The sequence below is a fragment of the Lasioglossum baleicum genome, unplaced genomic scaffold, assembly GCF_051020765.1.
Source record: "Lasioglossum baleicum unplaced genomic scaffold, iyLasBale1 scaffold2401, whole genome shotgun sequence".
In the NCBI taxonomy this organism is placed as follows: domain Eukaryota; kingdom Metazoa; phylum Arthropoda; class Insecta; order Hymenoptera; family Halictidae; genus Lasioglossum; species Lasioglossum baleicum.
Genome location: NW_027471460.1, coordinates 4,994 through 25,029, shown reverse-complemented (window position 1 = coordinate 25,029; position 20,036 = coordinate 4,994). Strand labels below are relative to the sequence as shown.

The 20,036-nt window shown below is 40.7% G+C and overlaps 1 protein-coding gene across 1 annotated transcript; it reads right to left on the bottom strand.

Moving 5' to 3' along the window:
• Positions 1–5,633: 5,633 nt before the first annotated feature.
• Positions 5,634–6,710, bottom strand: LOC143221442 (forkhead box protein D3-A-like). Its single transcript, XM_076446889.1, has one exon. The coding sequence runs from the start codon at positions 6,708–6,710 to the stop codon at positions 5,634–5,636; it is 1,077 nt and encodes a 358-aa protein (XP_076303004.1).
• Positions 6,711–20,036: the final 13,326 nt, after the last annotated feature.

Genomic DNA, 20,036 nt, shown 5'->3' with positions numbered 1-20,036 from the left:
GAACCGCAACGTTTCGTCGTAAAAGTTTATCTGATCTCGGCGGCCGCGAGAAAAGAAAAAAATAAAACTTCTATCTTTTATACTTAACGGTACTTTATTGTTGACATTATTACACGTTATTATAAATCTATCATCTTGACACGTATAATACTTACTAAATCTACAGAGACAAGTGTAACGGTAACCTATAACTAAACATACATTATGGCATCGGTACTTATTTTAGTAAAGGAACAAACAGACGTACCGCTTTACTTTCGTCACAATACCTTAACACACGACAGCTCAGAGTCGACGAGATTAGTAAAATATACATCGTTGGAATAGTAATCCTGCATCTCTCTAAAAATTCTCATCCTCTCTCGTTCTCCTCTTTCTCTCACATTCTCTCCCTCTCTCTCTTTCTTCTCCATCATCCTTTCCTCTTTCCATTTTTACACCGGAGAAAAAAAAAAAAGAATCGCATATTCGTATGATACACGTTCAACTTAATGCTTAAAAATCTCTACAACGCTAGGTCGATCAGCCGTGAATTTGTCCAAGTATAAAATCTATCGAGTAAATCGTTTTGTACCCCAAACGTCGACATTTCGGATTAGGATCGCTCCTCTCATGGGCTCTGTCGATTTCTCTCTCTCTTTCTCTCTCACACATCTCTCGCAGATCGAATGGAATCCACGAAATCTCGTGGAATGTCTGTTCGTGCTCGCAGAGTGCGCCTAACCTTGGCAGTTAGGTACCTGTTTCTCTTCCGCTTATCTATTATTGTACTATTTCGTCGATACCAGGTAATCATGCAAATTGTAATTTGTGCAAATTATTAATCCATAATTTTCATAATTTAAATGAGAGACGAATTGAATTTTGGTCATAGAAGGTCGGAGATCTTTAAAAAATTGTTAGAGAATTTTATTCTATGATATACAAAACGATCTGGTAGATTTTTATATCAGGTATGTGTTTGTAGAAATTATTTCCAATTAAAATGGGAGGCTGTAATTAATACGAATCTTCTGTCAGAAGAAAATCTAATTTTAATTACAAAGGATTAACTTATCACGATCATATAAATTGTTCAATTGTTAATCTCTTTTAAATTAAAATCTCTTCTCGGAGAAGAAATTAATTTACAGAAGGTCAGAGATCTTCCAAAATAACTAAAAAATTCGACTCTATTATAATGTATATAATTTTAATTACAGAAGGTTAATTCATTTGATGAAACACGTATCAAAAATTCTTTAAAAATTCTATACTATTGTAAACATAATATCAATCGTATTTTTAAAATAAAAAATATAAAAAAATAAAGATCGCGATTGGTGCCGTGGAAAATAGAGGATTTGCTGGAATAATTGACAAGTGGTCGGAGGTATTATAAATCTGGAGCGAATTGTATGAATTTTCTTTGTTGTTTTTATCGCTTAATCGCTGCTTGGATATTTCGACGATTTACCTGAAAGAGCAGCCAGCTCTTCGCTATTGGGACAATGATTTTCGTTATCGTGGCGGGCATCATTCACGGCGCGAAAACACGCGGGAATCGGCTATGTAATCAGTTCTATATAAACGAGACGATAACGAAAACAACCGCGGATCCTGCCCGCCTTTTGGAGCCTTGAAACGAATTGAAAACACGAAAGAGCGTTTCGTTGCTTCTGGCTTAATGCTTCACGTGCCATGCGGGTCACACGTACCATTCTCATTCAGCTCAGCAGAGTATTCTTCTGGGTTCGATGTCGAAACGAAATGGAAGGAAGTGATAAGTCTAAAAAAATTTCATAACATTCTTTATAATCGGACGACCCTGAATATTATTACTGAATTTTATTTTTGAGTCTTCGATGCCTTGACATCTTTTACTTTGATACCATTTTTGGGGTATTTTTCGTATATTTTTCATTATTTTTTTCGTTGATTTTAAATTGAGTATTGTTTACTTTTTAATATTTTTTAATATTCTTTTAACATTTTTTAACAACTTCCTTGTATCCTGTATTTTATAATTGTGAACAATTTTGGGTAATTCCGAGTAATATTCGTATCTTCGAGAAAGTTTGAATATTCTTGTACGTGTATATCACTTACGAGCAGCTTTAAATACTTTTGAGTACTACTTACAAGGAGTGCACTTGAATATTTTCCCGAATCTCTGAATATTCTTCCATATAACGCTTTCTAATCTCCTATACTTTTGAACGATGTTAATATTTTTCAGATCCTTGGAATATTTTATATGCACAGTGTACGAATATTTTTGAGTACTACTTACGAAAACGTAGATTTTCGAATATTTTTAAATAATATTTTTTGAGTAGATCTGAATATTTCTATATACTATGAAGAATCACTGAATACTATTAAATATTCTTGAATACTCTCGAATATTTTCCAGCAGCAATATCAAAAATCTTCGAATAATCTTGGATACGAAATATTTCTGAAATTAAATATTATTTCTCTGTGCATATTTCAATATTCATTATCGTAATTTATTCTAACTTCCAAGACCATCATTTTACATTATCGAAGACCAAATTTCTCAATTCTCAAAGGAATGTTAAAATCACGAAATGCTTGAAAATTTGTTGCATTTCAATTGCAAATCTTCGTTCTCCAAGGCACCAGACGCGTTAACAATTTTAGGATCAAAATTTAGTACAAATTACAAATTGCATTCGTTGATTTCACGATTACAATTCAACGTTACACCATCTTCGAGTGAAGAATTCGATTACTCCGAAATCGACGAAGCTGTTGAACATTCGTTTCCTCTTTTTCGATCAACCGAATAGATGCGACCCGATTCGTTGCACAAACGCTGTTACGTTCTCGTGCAATAACTCTTATCTCGCAATTGTCATTGTACAATTCGAGGAAAATTCACTAGCGGCCTGTGTGTAAGCGTACATGTGTAGACTAACACACACGTACCCGTCATGGATGCGTATCTTCTCGGGGATTAATTGTAAATTATTCCATTCCCTTTTTCCGTGAATCACTGCACATGCGTGCATGCACGCTCGAAATAGACCGTGTCGGTGCTTCTCTTTTCCTTATTCGCGAGTAATTACGCCTTTTTCGAAAAATCGCCGAAAAAAAGAATTTTTCTGTTCATCGCAACGTCGAAATTAAAATCTAAAAATAAAAATTCTCTTTACGATTAAATTACACGTTCCACGAGTATGTAGAAACTTCGAATAGAAAATTCGAATCCGTGAAAAATTATGAATTATTTTTTCTCACTTGTTAATAATATTTTCGAACGAATTAAACGACGATGGTTTAAAGAATTTATTTTACTTTCCTTCTATATTAGAATATTCTTTATTAATTTTGTTCGTCGAATCGGTGAAGTTTGCTTGGAATATTTGGAAATTCATTGACAGAAGGATTGCGAAATGAAATTTTCTACAGCGGTGTTTAATTTTTAAAGCAGTTCGTCGCATTCTGTTTTTAATAAAGTTTGAATTAGTTACTTCGTATATCGTTTAAACGGTTACAAAGGAAAATTATTTCGAATTATTCCAACGTTCGAATCAAAGGCATAAACAAGAGACAAAAATGGTTAATCTCTAAAAATCTCATTAAACGATGAAGCAACTCTCACGGTGTACCCAAGCTTGCAATTATTTCGCTGAGAAATAAATGGCCGAGTCAAATATACGTTTAATAATATTTTTATCAAGAAGAAACTCGCTGTGTAATTTCCGCGTCCATATAATTATTATGAATAAATAATTGCGCATATTTAAACAATAAATAAGACGAGAAAGAAAATACGAAATTGCGTTACCCCATCTCTTCTTCGATCGCACTTGTAATTTTTAAAGCCGAAGAATTCTTTAACAAATCCTTAATAATATTACCAATCGAAAATATTACCAAAATAATAAAAAAAAAATGGGATAAAATTGTTCGTAAATTAATTAATCTCTGTTACTAAAATTTTATTCGAAAGAGTAATTTATTTATCCAAATTGTAGATTCGTTTAATCTGAAATTTCGAAACTATAAACGTTATAGTAATAAATAGAATATTCATGGTTAGCATAATGACGTATTACCAAGATACAATCAGATACAAATACAGATAACCCCCGTATAACAAGTTTTCGTGAAAAGAATTTGATTCGAACATACCTCGGTTTCTAAATACAAAAGACGATTAACACTCTTAATAAATACGTTTCACAAGGTCACGAAGCATAATAATGTATTTGTATTTACAGCTATACTCTGTCTCGTGCAATACGTTCGGAAACCAAACTACGGTACTATACAAGGTTTACCTGTACATACGTGCATGCATGTGTAATTTCCAAGTCACGTGGTGCTGTAGAAGACCAAAAGAGGAAAAAAAGGAGAAAAAAGTATCAAATCGAATTCTAATTGAAACAATATGAATTTCGAGTTACCGGAAGAAAAAAAAAAGGTAAGGCCATTTATTTCTCACTAGTTTAACTCCACGGTTCCACCACGTTAACTCGGTGGTCTTGGACGAAACGGGGAAGGAAAAATGGTCGGATCGCAAGCTCGCGGAGCTTGAAACCCCGATAAGACGGACTTCTGCGAATGGTTAGGTCCATTAACGCGTGCTATCGTAATCCCGCGCGATGAAACGGGAACACGAGCGTGTTCCTAGTTTTCAAACGCGTTCCCCGTAGCTTCGTGCAACGTTATGTACACCGAACGTCTACTTGACCGAAAACCCGGCCGAGCTTTACATTAAATCCGATGAAGAGAACTGACCTGCCCTCTCTATCGCTCTCTGCCACCCTCTCTCTCTCTTTCACTCTCTCCCTTTCATCCTCTCGTTTTCTCTCACTCGCAAACAATAGAAAGCTGAGCAAAGATCTGTCCGGGTTCTGTATGCGTGTGTATATCTGCGTGTGTACGTGACGTATATACGCGCGTGTGTATATTTACAGTGCCGATATTAATCGATCGTTTAACAAACGAGCCAACACGCGCAGGCTATTCCTCCGGCTAAGAATAGAAGGCAGGAGAAGAAATAATGAAAATAACGAGGATGGCTGAGGGAGAATTATTAAGTTCGATTCGCGGGGGAATCGATCGTTCGGGTGACGTACAGTCGCTAAGGATCGTTCGACACAGCGAAGGGGTTGCTTTCTCGTACTTAAACCCAAGCACTACACTATTGCACTACACCTTTTTACAATTAATCGACTCCGTGCACGTCTCTCTCTCTCTCTATCTCCGTCCTCGTATCTCCTTTGAATTTCACACGAGTAACGTATCAGTGGAAATCTTTGGCATCGAGTGGATCCGATTCCGCTAAGTCCAGTCCTAGACTCGGTGGATCCGTCGCTGTTTCTTTGGTATCGAGCTGTCTCCGAGAGAGTCCTGGACGTTCACTTTCCACGCCAGCACTGTCCTATCCGACGTCTAACCGCGAGACGCGAGCGAAACATACCCTAAAGCGTCCCTATTTACCTTCAGTCCGAACCAAAGCAGCCTAACCTGCGCCCGCGTGCAGCCGAAAGCCATCGCGAATCTTCACGGGCCGAATCTTCCATAGAAGCCTGGTCCCCTTCACGGGGAACCAGCTGCTCTCGCCACCGATCCGTCCCGGTCGAGTTCTCGAAACACGAAGACTACCTCGGGATCCTCTAGACCAGAGGAGAGAAAGCCGACGCCTGACTCCTGATCTCTCTGTGCTCCGACGGGCTGAGATCGAGCAAACCGCCGCAATTTTGATCGCTGGCAGCCTGTTTGCCGATCAACGCGTCGATGCTGAAGTTCCTCTTCTTGTCGGCCGGCGGATGGCTGCTGGGTATCGCGGTGGTCCTCGTGGGCGCGGGGTCCATCTGCCTGATCGGCGGCGCGGTGATCGGCACCGGTTTGTACAACGGCGGCGGGGGTTCTAGGAACCCGCTGAGCCTCAGAGCCTCTAAGGCTCTCGACGGAGAGAAGTCTAGTAAGGGCAAACCAGGCGGCGGAGACAAGTACGTGGCGCTGGGATAGGTGAGAGCACCTGGGTGACCACCGCCGCCGCCGGGACAGGGTCCTCTATCACCGCAGATCGCGAACGTCGCCATGATCGCCCTGTCTCGAAGGACGTAATGCGGCGGAGGCCTCTTGTACCTCTTCCTGCGACGCAGGAAGCTTCCGTTGTCGAACATGTCCTCGGCTAGAGGGTCTAAGGTCCAATAGTTCCCTTTGCCGGGGTTACCTGGCTCGCGGGGTATCTTTATAAAGCAGTCGTTCAGCGAAAGGTTGTGTCTGATGGAATTCTGCCAAGCCGGGAACTTGTCGTGGTAATAAGGAAATCGAGACATAATGAACTCGCAGATTCCACTTAACGTGAGCTTCTTCTGAGGAGACTGGAGGATCGCCATGGTTATCAGCGCTATGTACGAGTAAGGGGGCTTGATCAACGACGAAGACATCTTGTCGTTGCCGTAGGATGATGCCTGGCCGGACGAGTTGGACTTTTGTTGGTTATTGGCTGACATCATCGAGTAGTTCTTCTTGCTACGACTGCCTCCGCGGTTCCTGGAGGACGCGGTAGCAGGTGGTACGGGAGAACTAGGTATAATTGGGCTGGATGACGACTGGGACGGTGACAGGTCGTTCTTGTCCAGACTCACCGGGTCCACGATCATGCTGCTGCTGTCGGAATCGCGGTCGCTGTCCGCGCAGCCGTCGCACGACAGGTTCGACATCATCATCCCACGCGGTTCCATCGTGATCGCTTCATGGGCACATTTAGGCGTCGGTTCGCGATGATCTTCAATTCTCCCGGGCTAGTAGCTCTAGTCGAGGCTGCTCGTTCTTCCTCATGCTTCGCGCCGCCTCGCTTCCACCACGATCGCCACGCATCCACGACACACACGCGCGCGCTACCAAGCGTGTTCCTCTTTCGCGCGCCTCTCTCTTCGACCCTTTGTCTCGCCTTTTTTTTCTCGTTCCCGTTTCCGTTTCTCCCTGACCAGGCTGCACGATCTCCGAGCACGTTCAAAGCCACCGAACGAGACCGCGCGAGCGTTCCTCTTCCGACATATTTTCGCGAGGCAACTGTCACACACGCGAGCTCCGGCGAATTGCTATCTTACGCTAATAGTTTGTTTCCACAACGATAACGAGGGTTTTTTCTTCGCCCGTTCTCCGTGCCACCACTCAGCCGAGGCTGTATCTCAAGGATGACGGTTCTCAGTGACGCACTCCACTTTATCGCTGACGACCGTCTCTTCTCTCTCGAGAGGGATCTTCGCTAACCATCACGATTTTCTCTCATGCTCGCTTATCGATCACGCTTCAAACTGCTTCCGACAATCTCTCTCTCTCTCTCTCTCTCTTTATTATCCGACCAAACAACAACTCACTTTTCCCTCCAACCTGCAGCCGGATGGATCACTCCTGTCCAATCGGAGGAATAAAACCCAAAGGAACGGTCAGTCCGATGCTTATCGTTAGATCCAAAGCACAGTTGTCACACCGATCGCCGATTATCGAGTCTATACAAGCAGCGTCGCTCTCGATGGATCGCGTCCGACGAGGTTAGGTGTACGAAATGCGGTCGAAGCTTATGAAGCGCGATTGCGAGTGTGCCAGCGCCGTGGAGGACCGTCTACGAGGCGAAATCGTGGGTCGAATTGATTCGAAGTGACTGCTTTGGTCCTACATGGGCGGACCAATGGGCGGGCATTTCAACCCCTCGCGAAGGGGATGACGGGGTGGCGGTGCTCGCCTCCCTCCAACGGCCGGTATTCCGGCAGATCCGGCGCGCTCCCTCCACATCCTCCTTCAGGAGAGAAGAGGAATCGTTGTCGTCACCACGAACGAGGAGAAACCCCCGGAGGGGACGTCGGAGTTAGGAAAATAGCGGGATAGATAAAGGGACTTTCGAGGCGGGCCGGGGGTGGAGAGAGGGCGAAATTGTAACACTCCGGGGGCTGCTTTGCTTTGAGCGGCACGGCAAAAGGACCAGGCGTTACGTACTAATAGAACCTGTCGTACAGACGCGGCTCTGGGTATCGATACCCGTTTTCCAACGTTCCAGCTCACCTGCAACTTCCACAGCGGCGACGTGTTGCCTTTGGTACCTGTCCGTGCCTCGTCGCACCAGGCGTCTCGCCACCAGTTTTCTCCTATTTCCTTCCTCGAGCAATCGCGACTACGGTATTTTTCGAGCTTCGGCTCCACTGGTTATTAAATTATTTATCGCACTGTGTCTTTCTTCTCGCCAACTCGATCAATGATACCTTCCGAATACAAAACAGTTTGGATACCTTCGAAAATAGTTTAAATGGAACAAACGTTTTAAACATTTTATCACGACGATCCAGTCACTTTGTTTACTTTCGAAACCAATATTCCTGGAAAAGGAAAAACGATACTCGATAAATTCTCCGACTTTAACGTCCTTCGATGAAAATCTCTCGCAATCCTCGTACGATTCTACCTATAAAACCATAGTTCTCGGATAAATCGAAAACGAAAGGGTGGAAACTCTAAGAGAAATCTCGAAAATGTATCTCTCCAATTCTCGTATGATTCTACTTACAAATTCCGATAGCAAAAGTTCTCGGAAAAGTCAAAAACTAGAGAGTCGAAGCTCTAAGAGAAATCTCGAAAATCTACCTCTGCAATCCTCGTGTGATTCTACCTACAAATTCCGGAAGTAGAGTTCTCGGAAAAGTCAAAAACTAAAGTGTCGGAGCTCTAAGAGAAATCTCGAAAATCTAGCTCTGCAATCCTCGTGTGATTCTACCTACAATTTCCAAAACCAGAGTTCTCGGATAAATCGAATACGAAAGGGTGGAAACTCTAAGAGAAATCTCGAAAATGTATCTCTCCAATTCTCGTATGATTCTACTTACAAATTCCGATAACAAAAGTTCTTGGAAAATTCAAAAACTAGAGAGTCGAAGCTCTAAGAGAAATCTCGAAAATCTACCTCTGCAAGTCTCGTGTGATTCTACCTACAAATACCGAAATCAGAGTTCTCGGATAAATCAAAAACGAAAGGGTGGAAACTCTAAGAGAAATCTCGAAAATCTACCTCTCCAATCCTCGTATATTTCTACTTACAAATTCCGGTAGCAAAAGTTCTCGGAAAAGTCAAAAACTAGAGAGTCGAAACTCTAAGAGAAATCTCGAAAATCTCGAAAATCTACCTCTGCAATCTTCGTGTGATTCTACCTACAAATTCCGAAATCAGAGTTCTCGGAAAAATAAAAAGCGAAAGGATCGAGATTCTGAGATAAACCTAGTAAATCTCGAAAAGCCAAAGAAGAGAGAAGTGGACGAAAATCAGCGATCGATGAGATCCGTGGAATAATCGCGGTAAAGGAGGGGAAGGAGAATAAAGCGCCGATAGGAAGAAACCGGGAGGACCCGGGAGGGTAGGAGCGATCGTGAAAATCGACAGCGATCGGTCGCGTAGGCGTGCAGGTCGCGAGATCCCTGGGAGGTCCTTGGATTTGCAGCCTCGAAATGGAGAACGATGGGATCCGTAGTATCGCCAACAGAGCGAGCCGAGCTGCACGCATCACGAGTTAACTTCCCTCAGGCAGCTCAAATAGAATCTGTATTACGCCGCGGTGGTACATACAGAGAGGGACGAAGACCCGAGCGCGAAACAGATGGACGAAGACAGAGATGGAAGGCAAGGGAGATGGAGTGATACGACGATAGACACGGAACACGATAAAGGTGAGAAAGAGAGGCAGAGGGTGCAGAGAGGGCGAACGAAACAGAGAACGACGGATGCGCCTGCGGAAGGAAGATGGTGGATAGGGGTTGAAAAGGGTGGAACAGAGACAGGGATAGAGAGCTATAGACGGATGCGTATCTACCTGAGCGCACTATCGGTTCACAGAGCCGAGCAGAGAGCGAATATTGTGTTTACCCATACGCACGGCTTTGCGATGCAAATAATCTGGTATTATTGCACTTACTCCGCGTACCGGCGAGGTTCTTCCGTGACTGGCACAGCTTCAACCCTTCTTTCCTTCCTGCTCCCTTGGCCGAGTATTTATTTGCACGATACACGCACGTATATCCGTCGTATCGAAACGTATCCTGTTATTGCTGCTTTTTCCTCCAATCGCCATTATTTACAACGAACGTTTTTTGGCCCGTCGATAGAGCTAGTTCCATATCGTCCGCTTCATTTTTACGCCGATTCGCGAGTCCTTTTATCTCTATTTTCATTTTCTATTTTATTCCTTTTCTTTCTTTTCGAGGATGTGGGTTGTTTGATTAATCTCGATGATTGGAATGAGATTTTTTAATAGCTTCTTTTTATTTTATTTTATATCATGACTGTGATATAGAGTACGTATTAAAAAAGAAATTGCAAGATCGCATTGACAAGGTTATAAAATTATTCTAAGACGTATAGGGTATTTATGGTGCCGTGACGTAGATACTGACCGTGGTGGCGCTAGTGAGTTAAGTGGAACACCGTAACGAAAGATGATTTTCACGAATATTTCATTTATTTTAAACACTCTACTTTCTTTGAAGTATTTTCTAATTTTCCCGATGAAATCCTGAGAGTTTCTTTTTATCAAATACACAATTATCGTTTGAAATATTTCTCACACACCTAACACACTTAATCTTTCGATTATTTAAAAATTTCCTAACTCGACCTAAACCATTTTACTTCCAAGGAACATCTTTATGAATCCACATCGACTAAACACATTCACTCAAATATATCTAAAAATTTCTATCCATTTTCCAAAGTACCCTATATTTTCGAACTTTCTCATCCAGACAGCTCTGAAAATCGACGAAACTCCTCGATCGACTAGGATACCGTCTCTAATCTCTGTCCATGGCCAAAGTAACTCGCACATAGCCGGTGTTTATCGTCAGATTCGGTCGACCGCTGTTTCGATGAGAAAAGTATCGAAGCCACGAGGAAGGTCCCTCATCCTTTTCGCAGCCGCCTGTCGTGTCTTTTGCTGATTCAGCGATTACCACATTAATCTGAAGTTCCGGCTAGGTTAGGTTAGGTCGACGGACAGAAGAACAGACGGCGGGCATACCCGGCCATAGAAACCCTTAGGCGTTCGCCATTCACTTCGCGACGGATTGCGGATTCCACGAGTTCCACTATTCGATTCGATTGCTTCTTATCCATGGACTCTCTCACCACGCGTATTTACCTCTCCTGATTTCTTCCCTCTCGATCTCCTTCCGGTAAATCTGTCGAGGGTGTCCCTTGGACTTATTGCACGCTTTGCAGCCCCCTTTTCTTGCTCTTACAACGCGAACTATGGTGCAAGAGAGACGCCTGGTTAAATGATTTCGTTGCTTAACCTCGCGATTGCCAAGATTCTCTCGGCAAGGTTTCCTTGGAATTAGGTTCTATTTTTTATTACAATTCAGTATTAGTATTATTTTTTTGGTACTTTTTCTGACGGACAGATCGGATGGATTAAAACTTCGGTAGTTTCGATAACAATGGAAATATTCTTTGAACGGGTATTTAGAGATACTTAAAGATGAACAGAAGCAATAATAAAATAAGTATTGTGTAATTAATAATTCGAATAAGTCCCAATTTTCGAGGCTAGATCGAGTTTTTGTATTATATTTTTTAAACACCTTCAATTTAGAAAATTAATCGATAATATTCCTAGTTTAGTAATTCAATTATTAGCAGAATACTTGAAGGGTTAAATTTAATATTAATAATTATTGATACTAGAATCTATTCTAATTATAAAAAATAGAAAATATTCAGATTTAAATCGCAATAATTAATTATTATTAACTCTCTGTATTACTACCTCTGTCTATCTCTAAGTAACGACATCTAACGATAAAATTCTTAGCTATGTCTACACAACAAACACGTTCCACCAGGGACTAAAACATCAATAATCCTTCCTCTCCATCCATCCCTCAAACTCCACGTAGAAGAACTTCCAACCAGAAGATCAGCGAGTTTGACGAAATCTGTCTATCGATATACCCTCGAGACCAGGGTTGATTCCTGTCGAAACGAAGACTAAAATTGTACAAATAACCACACAGTATTAAACCTTCAAGTTATAAAAAATATTCTAATACAGAACTCCCTCAATCCAAACCAAACCTAACTCAAACTTTCGGGTCCCAAAAAATCATCGAATACAAAACTCCCTGAATCCAAACCAAACCTGACTCAAACCTTCGGGTTCAAAAAATCTTCGAATACAAAACTCCCTGAATCCAAACCAAACCTGACTCAAACTTTCGGGTTCAAAAAATTTTCGAATACAAAACTCCCTGAATCGAAACTTTCGGCTCCAAAAAATCTTCGAATACAAAACTCCCTGAATCCAAACCAAACCTAACTCAAACTTTCGGGTCCAAAAAATCATAGAATACAAAACTCCCTGAATCCAAACCAAACCTAACTCAAACCTTCGTGTCCCAAAAAATCATAGAATACAAAACTCCCTGAATCCAAACCAAACCTAACTCAAACCTTCGTGTCCCAAAAAATCTTCGAATACAAAACTCTCTGAATCCAAACTAAACGATCAATTTCAAAAGCAAACACAACCAATACCGTTTCGTAACCATCTTCTCCACACGTGTATTCCAACGAACCGAACGGAAAGCTGGTTAGGATAAAAAAAATGCGAAGTAAGAGCGAAGCGAGAGAAAGGAGTCTTTTGAAGGCGAAACGTGAAACCGCAACGAAATTCGCATAGACTGCCGGAAGAGGCCATCGGCGTGTAAAACGCGGCGTGATCGATCCCAAGGAAAAAGAACGGCGAGTGTAGGTGTAGCAGTCGAAGGAGCCGGCAGAGGCACGAAAGAACGAAGAGCGAAGGAAGAAAGAAAGGAAAGGAAAAGGAAGGACGACGTGGACGAGTGGTGAAGAGCAGGGCGGAGTCAGTAAAACGAGAACGATGAAAGTGTTTATGGGCAAAAAAGGGACTGGCTGCGTTGGATGACTCGTCGACTTTCGACGAAAAGCCGGCAAGATTATGCCGCCATCTTGGATGTTGGTAAATATCTCGTGGCAGAAGAGGCTGTCGAGTAAGGGATCCAGCATGGGCGGAGAAGTAAGCTGCCACTACTACTAGAGAAGCCTTCGACGCCGCGGTAGTTGCGCTGTAATCGCCGCAGAGAAGACGAAGGAGACGGGCCGGCAAGGAAGTGGCAGTCGTCGTCGTCGTCGTCGGCGTCGTCGTCGTCGTCGTCGTCGTCGTCGTCGTCGGGGGAGAAAGAAGGCGAAGAATCGTGGAAGAAACGAAAGAAGGAGGGAAAAAAAAAGGGAGTAAAAGGGAGAAAGAGGGAAAAAAAAAAGGGTAAGTTGGTTGGGAGTGAGGAAGAAGGAAAGGGAAGGGGATGGAAGGCCGGTTGGTAGTGGTGGCTGAGTAGCAGGGGGTGGAAAAGGTAAAGAAGTGCGAGAGGTCTTCGGCACAGAAGGCGAATATCCCCGCTACAAAGAATACTGTCGGCTTTGCACCTTTTCCAAGACACCGTTTTTCCCGCCAGTAACTCTCTGCCTTTTTTCCACCCCTTCCAGCGTCGTTCTTTTACCTCGTCGTGCTCACCACCTCGAGAACACCACTCCTACGAGCCTCTGATCCTCTCTCTGTTTCGCGACAAGCCTCCTTCGTTCTTGCATTCCCCTCTCGGCTGCTGCTCGCTGTCTCTCTTTTCTTCCGTCTTCCCCGGCCCCCGTTCCCTCCAATCCGTCTTTCTGTTCCGCTTCCCTCTTTGTCCTTTTTTTTTCCTCTTCCTCGTCCCTTCTCCTTTCTTCCCTCGAATCTCGCCGTGTCTCGCTCGCCGACCGCTCCTCCGTCTTTTCTCTCGCCCCTTTTCGGCAAAAGGTAAGGTTCTCGTGTATGCGGTTAAAGAGAACAGCCATTTACCTACGCGATTCAGAGACGGCAAACTGAAGCTTCCTTTCGGTGAAAGAACCACGGATTTTCTCTCTGTGCGCGCCACCGTAATCCCGGGATACTCCCCTGCGCACCCGGGTTTTACACCGATGGACCGACGTGTTTCGTATACAATTTCCTCGGACGCTCGTTAGGCGAACGTTCCAAGGCAGAGAGGCCGTTTTCTGGGCTAAGAGTCCGACCACCAGCCATCCCGGAGAAGCAGCACGCCATTTAAGCGAACGTTTGATCGTGTAAACAGTCTTGGTACGTAATGGCCGCACTCGGCGTGCTGTTGGATGGATTACGCGCTTTGTTTTTCGAGATTCACCGGTGGAAATTTAGTTTTCAACGGGTTTTCCGCGCAGCGATCACGGACCACGCTGCGTGTCGCGGATGGTTCACAGATTCTTCTACGATCGATCGTGGATGCCAAGTGTCAACGACTTTGGTCTCTTTGAACCGATGCAATTGTTGATTATGACGCGAGGGATAGTAATACGATTATTTTGGAAAATATTTTGGAATACGAATGAAAAAACATTTTAATCTCCCGCGAAACTTCTGTATCTCCGATCTACGTTACAAAGCGATTCGGAACCGATAAAATAAACGATTTCATGATCATTTACTCGGTCACGCTCGACTTTAATCTCTTATATTGGAAAATATGTAGGAATACAAATGGGAAAATATTTTAATTTCCCGCCAAACCACTGTATCTCTGATCTTCGCTAAAAAATGATTTGGAACCAAAGAAATATACAAAATCTTAGCTCATTTATTCGGTCACGCTCGGCTTTGGTCTCATATGTTGGAAAATATTTATGAATTCGAATGGAAAAATATTTAAATTTCGCGCCGAACCTCTGCATCTCCGACCTTTTTTACAAAGCGATTTGGAACCAAAGAAATAAACGATTTCTCAGTTCATTTACTCGGTCACGATCGACTTTGGTCTCTTATGTTGGAAAATATTTAGGAATACGAATGGGAAAATATTTTAATTTCCGCCAAACCTCTGTATCTCTGATCTTCGGTAAAAAGTGATTGGAAACCAAAGAAATGAACGATTTCCGAGCTCATTTACTCGGTCACGTTCGACTTTGGTTTCTTATGCTGGAAAATATTTAAAAATATGAATGGAAAAACATTTTAATCTTTCGTCAAACTTCTATATCTCCGATCTTTGCTAAAAAGCGATTCGGAACCAAAGAAATAAACAATTTCATGATCATTTACTTGATCGCGCTCGACTTTGGTCTCTTACGTTGGAAAATATTTAGAAATACAAATGGAAAAATATTTAAATTTCCCGCGAAACCACTATATCTCCGTTCTATGCTAAAAAACGATTTGGAAACAAAGAAATAAATAATTTCACGATCATTTACTTGGTCACGCTCGACCTTGTCTCTTATCTTAGAAAATATTTAGGAATACGAATGGATAATATATTTAAATTTCCCGCCAAACTTCTATATCTCCGATCTTCGCTAAAAAGCGATTCGAAACCAAAGAAATAAAAGATTTCCGAGTTTATTTACTCGGTTTCGCTCGACTTTGGTCTCATCTTAGAAAATATTTAGGAATACGAATGGAAAAATATTTAAATTTCCCGCGAAACCACTATATCATCGTTCTATGCTAAAAAATGATTTGAATCCAAAGAAATAAACAATTTCATGATCATTTACTCGATCAAATTATCGTACCACGAAAACCAATCTCCGCCATCGCGAAAATATTCTCCGATTTCGCAGATCCTCCGTGGCGGGAGATTCAAAAGTGGCTTCGGTCAGGTCGAGACGCAACGCGACGGTACATTAATAACAATTTCATTTCGCTCCGTATGGAAAGCAAGGGGGCCGGGCGTGGATGCTCGAGACTTCGGTCACGAGAGCAGAGGCGAAATTTGAAATTCAATCGGATGCAAATGCCCCGACGAGGGAAGACACTTACGGCTAACCGGCGAACAAGATCGAGGATTCGTCGCTTAGCGTGCTGTAAACACTCGTCCCTTTTTACCAGGCTTATGAAATATTGATAGGCCTCCGTTTCGGCGTGTGCGCGCGCGCCGCCGCGCGAAATGAGCTTCGCCTCGATGACGTTAACGATGTCGCCGGCTCGAGAGTAAAAACGACACGGCTGAACCGAGTAGGAATTTCAAAACAGACCGTTTTTTCCGGCTTATGATTTTCGCGAATCCGAGGAAATTGCGCGACGAGATGGGGATATCGAATTAGGAATGATGCGTAATTTTTTCACCACGAGGTGTCTACCGATATTTTCATTATTTTATTAAAGCTTCAAGTACGAATTCGAATTGCGAGATTATTAGATTGGATAATAAAGAGATGTTTATTATGCGATGTTATGCAGTTTATAAATTTTTTAAACTGTCTGTGGATGTCTCTGTTGCTTCAATTAATTGTCTGGATATTTTCATTATTTTATTAAAGCTTCAGGTATTATCATAAGAAGATGTCTCTTACACGATTTTATGCAGTTTATAAATTTTTTAAACTGTCTGTGGATGTCTCTGTTGCTTCAATTAATTGTCTATGGATATTTTCATTATTTTATTAAAGCTTCAGGTATTATCATAAGAAGATGTCTCTTACACGATTTTATGCAGTTTATACATTTTTTAAACTGTCTGTGGATGTCTCTTTGCTTCAATTAAATGCCTACGGATATTTTCATTATTTTATTAAAGCTTCCTCAGGTACTAATTCAAATTGCGAGCTTATTGGATTGGATAATAAAGAGATGTCTATTATGCGATGTTATGCAGTTTCTAAATTTTTTAAACTGTCTGTGGATGTCTCTGTTGCTTCAATTAATTGTCTATGGATATTTTCATTATTTTATTAAAGCTTCAGGTATTGTCATAAGAAGATGTCTATTATGCGATATCAGGGAGTTTATAAATTTTTTAAATTATCTGTGGATGTCTGTACCACCTCAATTAAATATCTATGGATATTTTCATTATTTTATTAAAGTTTCAGGTACGAATTCAAATTGCGAGATAATTGGATTGCCATAAGGAGATGTCTATTACACGATGCTAGAGAGTTTATAAATTTTTTAAACAATCTGTGGATTGTTCTGTTTGTATTGTTTCAATTAAATATTAATATTGCGCTGTCAATTTTTTGATATACATCGATTTCTTTATCGATATATCGATGTATTAATTAATTTATTACTATCAATTGATTCTTTAGATAATTCTGTATACTTGTAAATTGAAAAAAGATCGTTTAGTACTAAATAAAATATTACAGAGTAAAATCAATCGGAATTTCAAAATCAGTAGCTGTCATTATACCAATTTCTATTAGATATTTATAAATCCTAACAGTATATCAAATACATAAAAATAGAGATAATGAATTAGCAATGGAATACCTATAATCTGCAATTATAAAAATTATTCCAATTGATTCGAATGAATGAAATATACAATTTCCTATTATAAACATAAATGAACTGACTCGATATCATGCTCAAAATAGAAAGTAATAAATGTCAATTAATATGGATCATTAGCTTGCACGTTTTAGTAATATTAAGATCTTTTCGAATTTTCTTTACAAGAATTAGTCATCGCATCAGCTTCGTTCCTCGCGTATCTGTAAAACATGGAATCGCTTTGACAGCAGATGTTCGAGTAAAGTTGTCATGTAACACGTACGGCAATGTTATTCGCGTACCAGCGATCGTACACGCGCGGATATCAAGAAAAGAGAGCGCAACGGGCCAACGATCCCAATTATAAACATTTCTCGTGGCTTTTCAGTGCTACATTCGTCGAAAGAGGGAACGTGTATAGCCGGTGCATTTCATAGTTCACGCACCCTCGGTACACTCTTCACGTTCTCCGACGTATATACCGCCTCCATATCGCTCTTGGTCCAAAAGTACTTTTCGTTTTCAAGTGCGTCCGAGCACATGCGGGTTGATTTTCTTCTTTCTTCCCCTTTTTCTCGCCCCCGTTGCGTCACCTTCCACGCGCTGTTCTACAACCATAGGTCAACGGCTAGTGCCATGTCAAAGGGGATCATTTGTTTCTCCACGCTGCTTTATGCTCTTTGCATTCTGTACACAACGTTTGTTCGAAACTGCGACGTAACGCCGAAGATGAGAAATAATATGCTTACGAATTGCAAGTCGAAGCGATGCTCGCGAATTAAAAATTGGGGATGATTTGTTTCTATTTGGTATTTTGTACTTTTTATCTAACATATTCGTGTGAAAGTGAAATGTAATGTCGAAGATGAGAAATAATATGCTTACGAATTGCAAGTCGAAGCGATATTCGCGAATTAAAAATTGGGGATGATTTGTTTTTATTTGGTATTTTGTATTTTTTATCTAACATATTCGTGTGAAAGTGAAATGTAATGTCGAAGATGAGAAATAATATATTGACGAATTGGAAGTCGAAGCATTGCTCACAAATTAAAAATTGGGGATGATTTGTTTTTATTTGATATTTTGTATTTTTTATCTAACATATTCGTGTGAAAGTGAAATGTATTGTCGAAGATGAGAAATAATATGCTTACGAATTGCAAGTCGAAGCGATATTCGCGAATTAAAAATTGGGGATGATTTGTTTCTATTCGGTATTTTATATTTTTTATCTAACATATTCGTGTGAAAATGCAATGTAGTATCGAAGATGAGAAATAATATATTGACGAATAGGAAGTCGAAGCATTGCTCACAAATTAAAAATTGGGGATGATTTGTTCCTCTTCGGTATTTTATATTTTTTATCTAACATATTTATGTAATATGTAGTCTCGAAGGTGAGAAACAATGTGCTGGAGAATTGCAAGTCGAAACGATGATTGCGAATTAAAAATTGGGGATGATTTGTTTCTCTTCGGTATTTTATATTTTTTATCTAACATATTTGTGTGAAATTGCAATATAGTATCGAAATAAGAAATAATATGCTAACGAATTGCAAGTCGAAACGATGATTGCAAATTAAAAATTGGGGATGATTTGTTTCCCTTCATTATTTTTTACCTAATATATTTGTGATATATTTGTGTTATCGAAGATGAGAAATAATGTACTGACGAATTGGAAGTCGAAGTGACACACGTGAATTAAAAATTGGAGAGATCTTGGTGAATATAAAATTAGGGTTTACTTATTTCTCTTTGTTATTTATTTATTTATTTTTTTATCTAATACATTTGTATGAAATTGAAATATAATATCGAAAATGAGAAACAATGTGCTGAGGAATTGAAAGTGGAAGTGGTAGTCGTGAATTAAAAACTAGGGATGATTTTCTATTTGTTATTTTATTATTTAATGATATAATTCTATAAGACTAGATAAATCGCAAAGAATTTCAAAATTGAACAATCAAATATCGAAAAATTGATAAAACTGGAATGCCATCGAGGAACTGGATTTGAAATTGAAATTACACACGAACAAAATTAGAGATTGAATTAACTTTTGTCATAAATTCATAATTGAATTAACAACGATCACTGGAAAATTACAAATTGGCAAACCATATACAGCTAATTAGAGTTGAATATAATTAAAATTAAAATCAAAGGGTCGAAGCGAATGCTATTATTGTCCAAATTTCTTCTATCAAGCATAACCAGACACCATCTAATATAAATTTCACCTAAATAAAACCCATATAAATCCACCACATATCCAACAAAACTCAACCACCCCCAATTACGCATCAACTTAAAGATACGATTTCCCAAAATCCAAATCTACCCTAATACCAAAACAAAAACCAATCTTTGAAACCCCTTTTAAAAAATTCAACACACCTCTCCGACATTGAAATCCACCCTAATACTAGATTTAAAACCGGTCACTAACCTCTCGAAAGTAATCAAAACGTGCTCGAAAATCTAAACCCACCCCGATGCAACCCAACCATGAACTCGAATGGAACTCGATGCCAAACCAATCATCGTCATCGCCCTAATCGCGATGTCGTGCAAAATTCGAGAGTCTACCTCGCGCCGAATCTCTTTCGCTACCCCCGAGACAGCCGTTCGGTGTTGGTGGCTCTCTTTGGAAAACGGAAACGCGACCGGAAGCGGCGCATAGCCACGTAGATCGCGGTGGATGGCGGTCATTAAACCTGCTGGTGACAGGAGG

Coding starts and splice junctions, on each gene's coding strand:
- LOC143221442 (XM_076446889.1), bottom strand. CDS start 6,710: ATGGAACCGCGTGGGATGATGATGTCGAACCTGTCGTGCGACGGCTGC.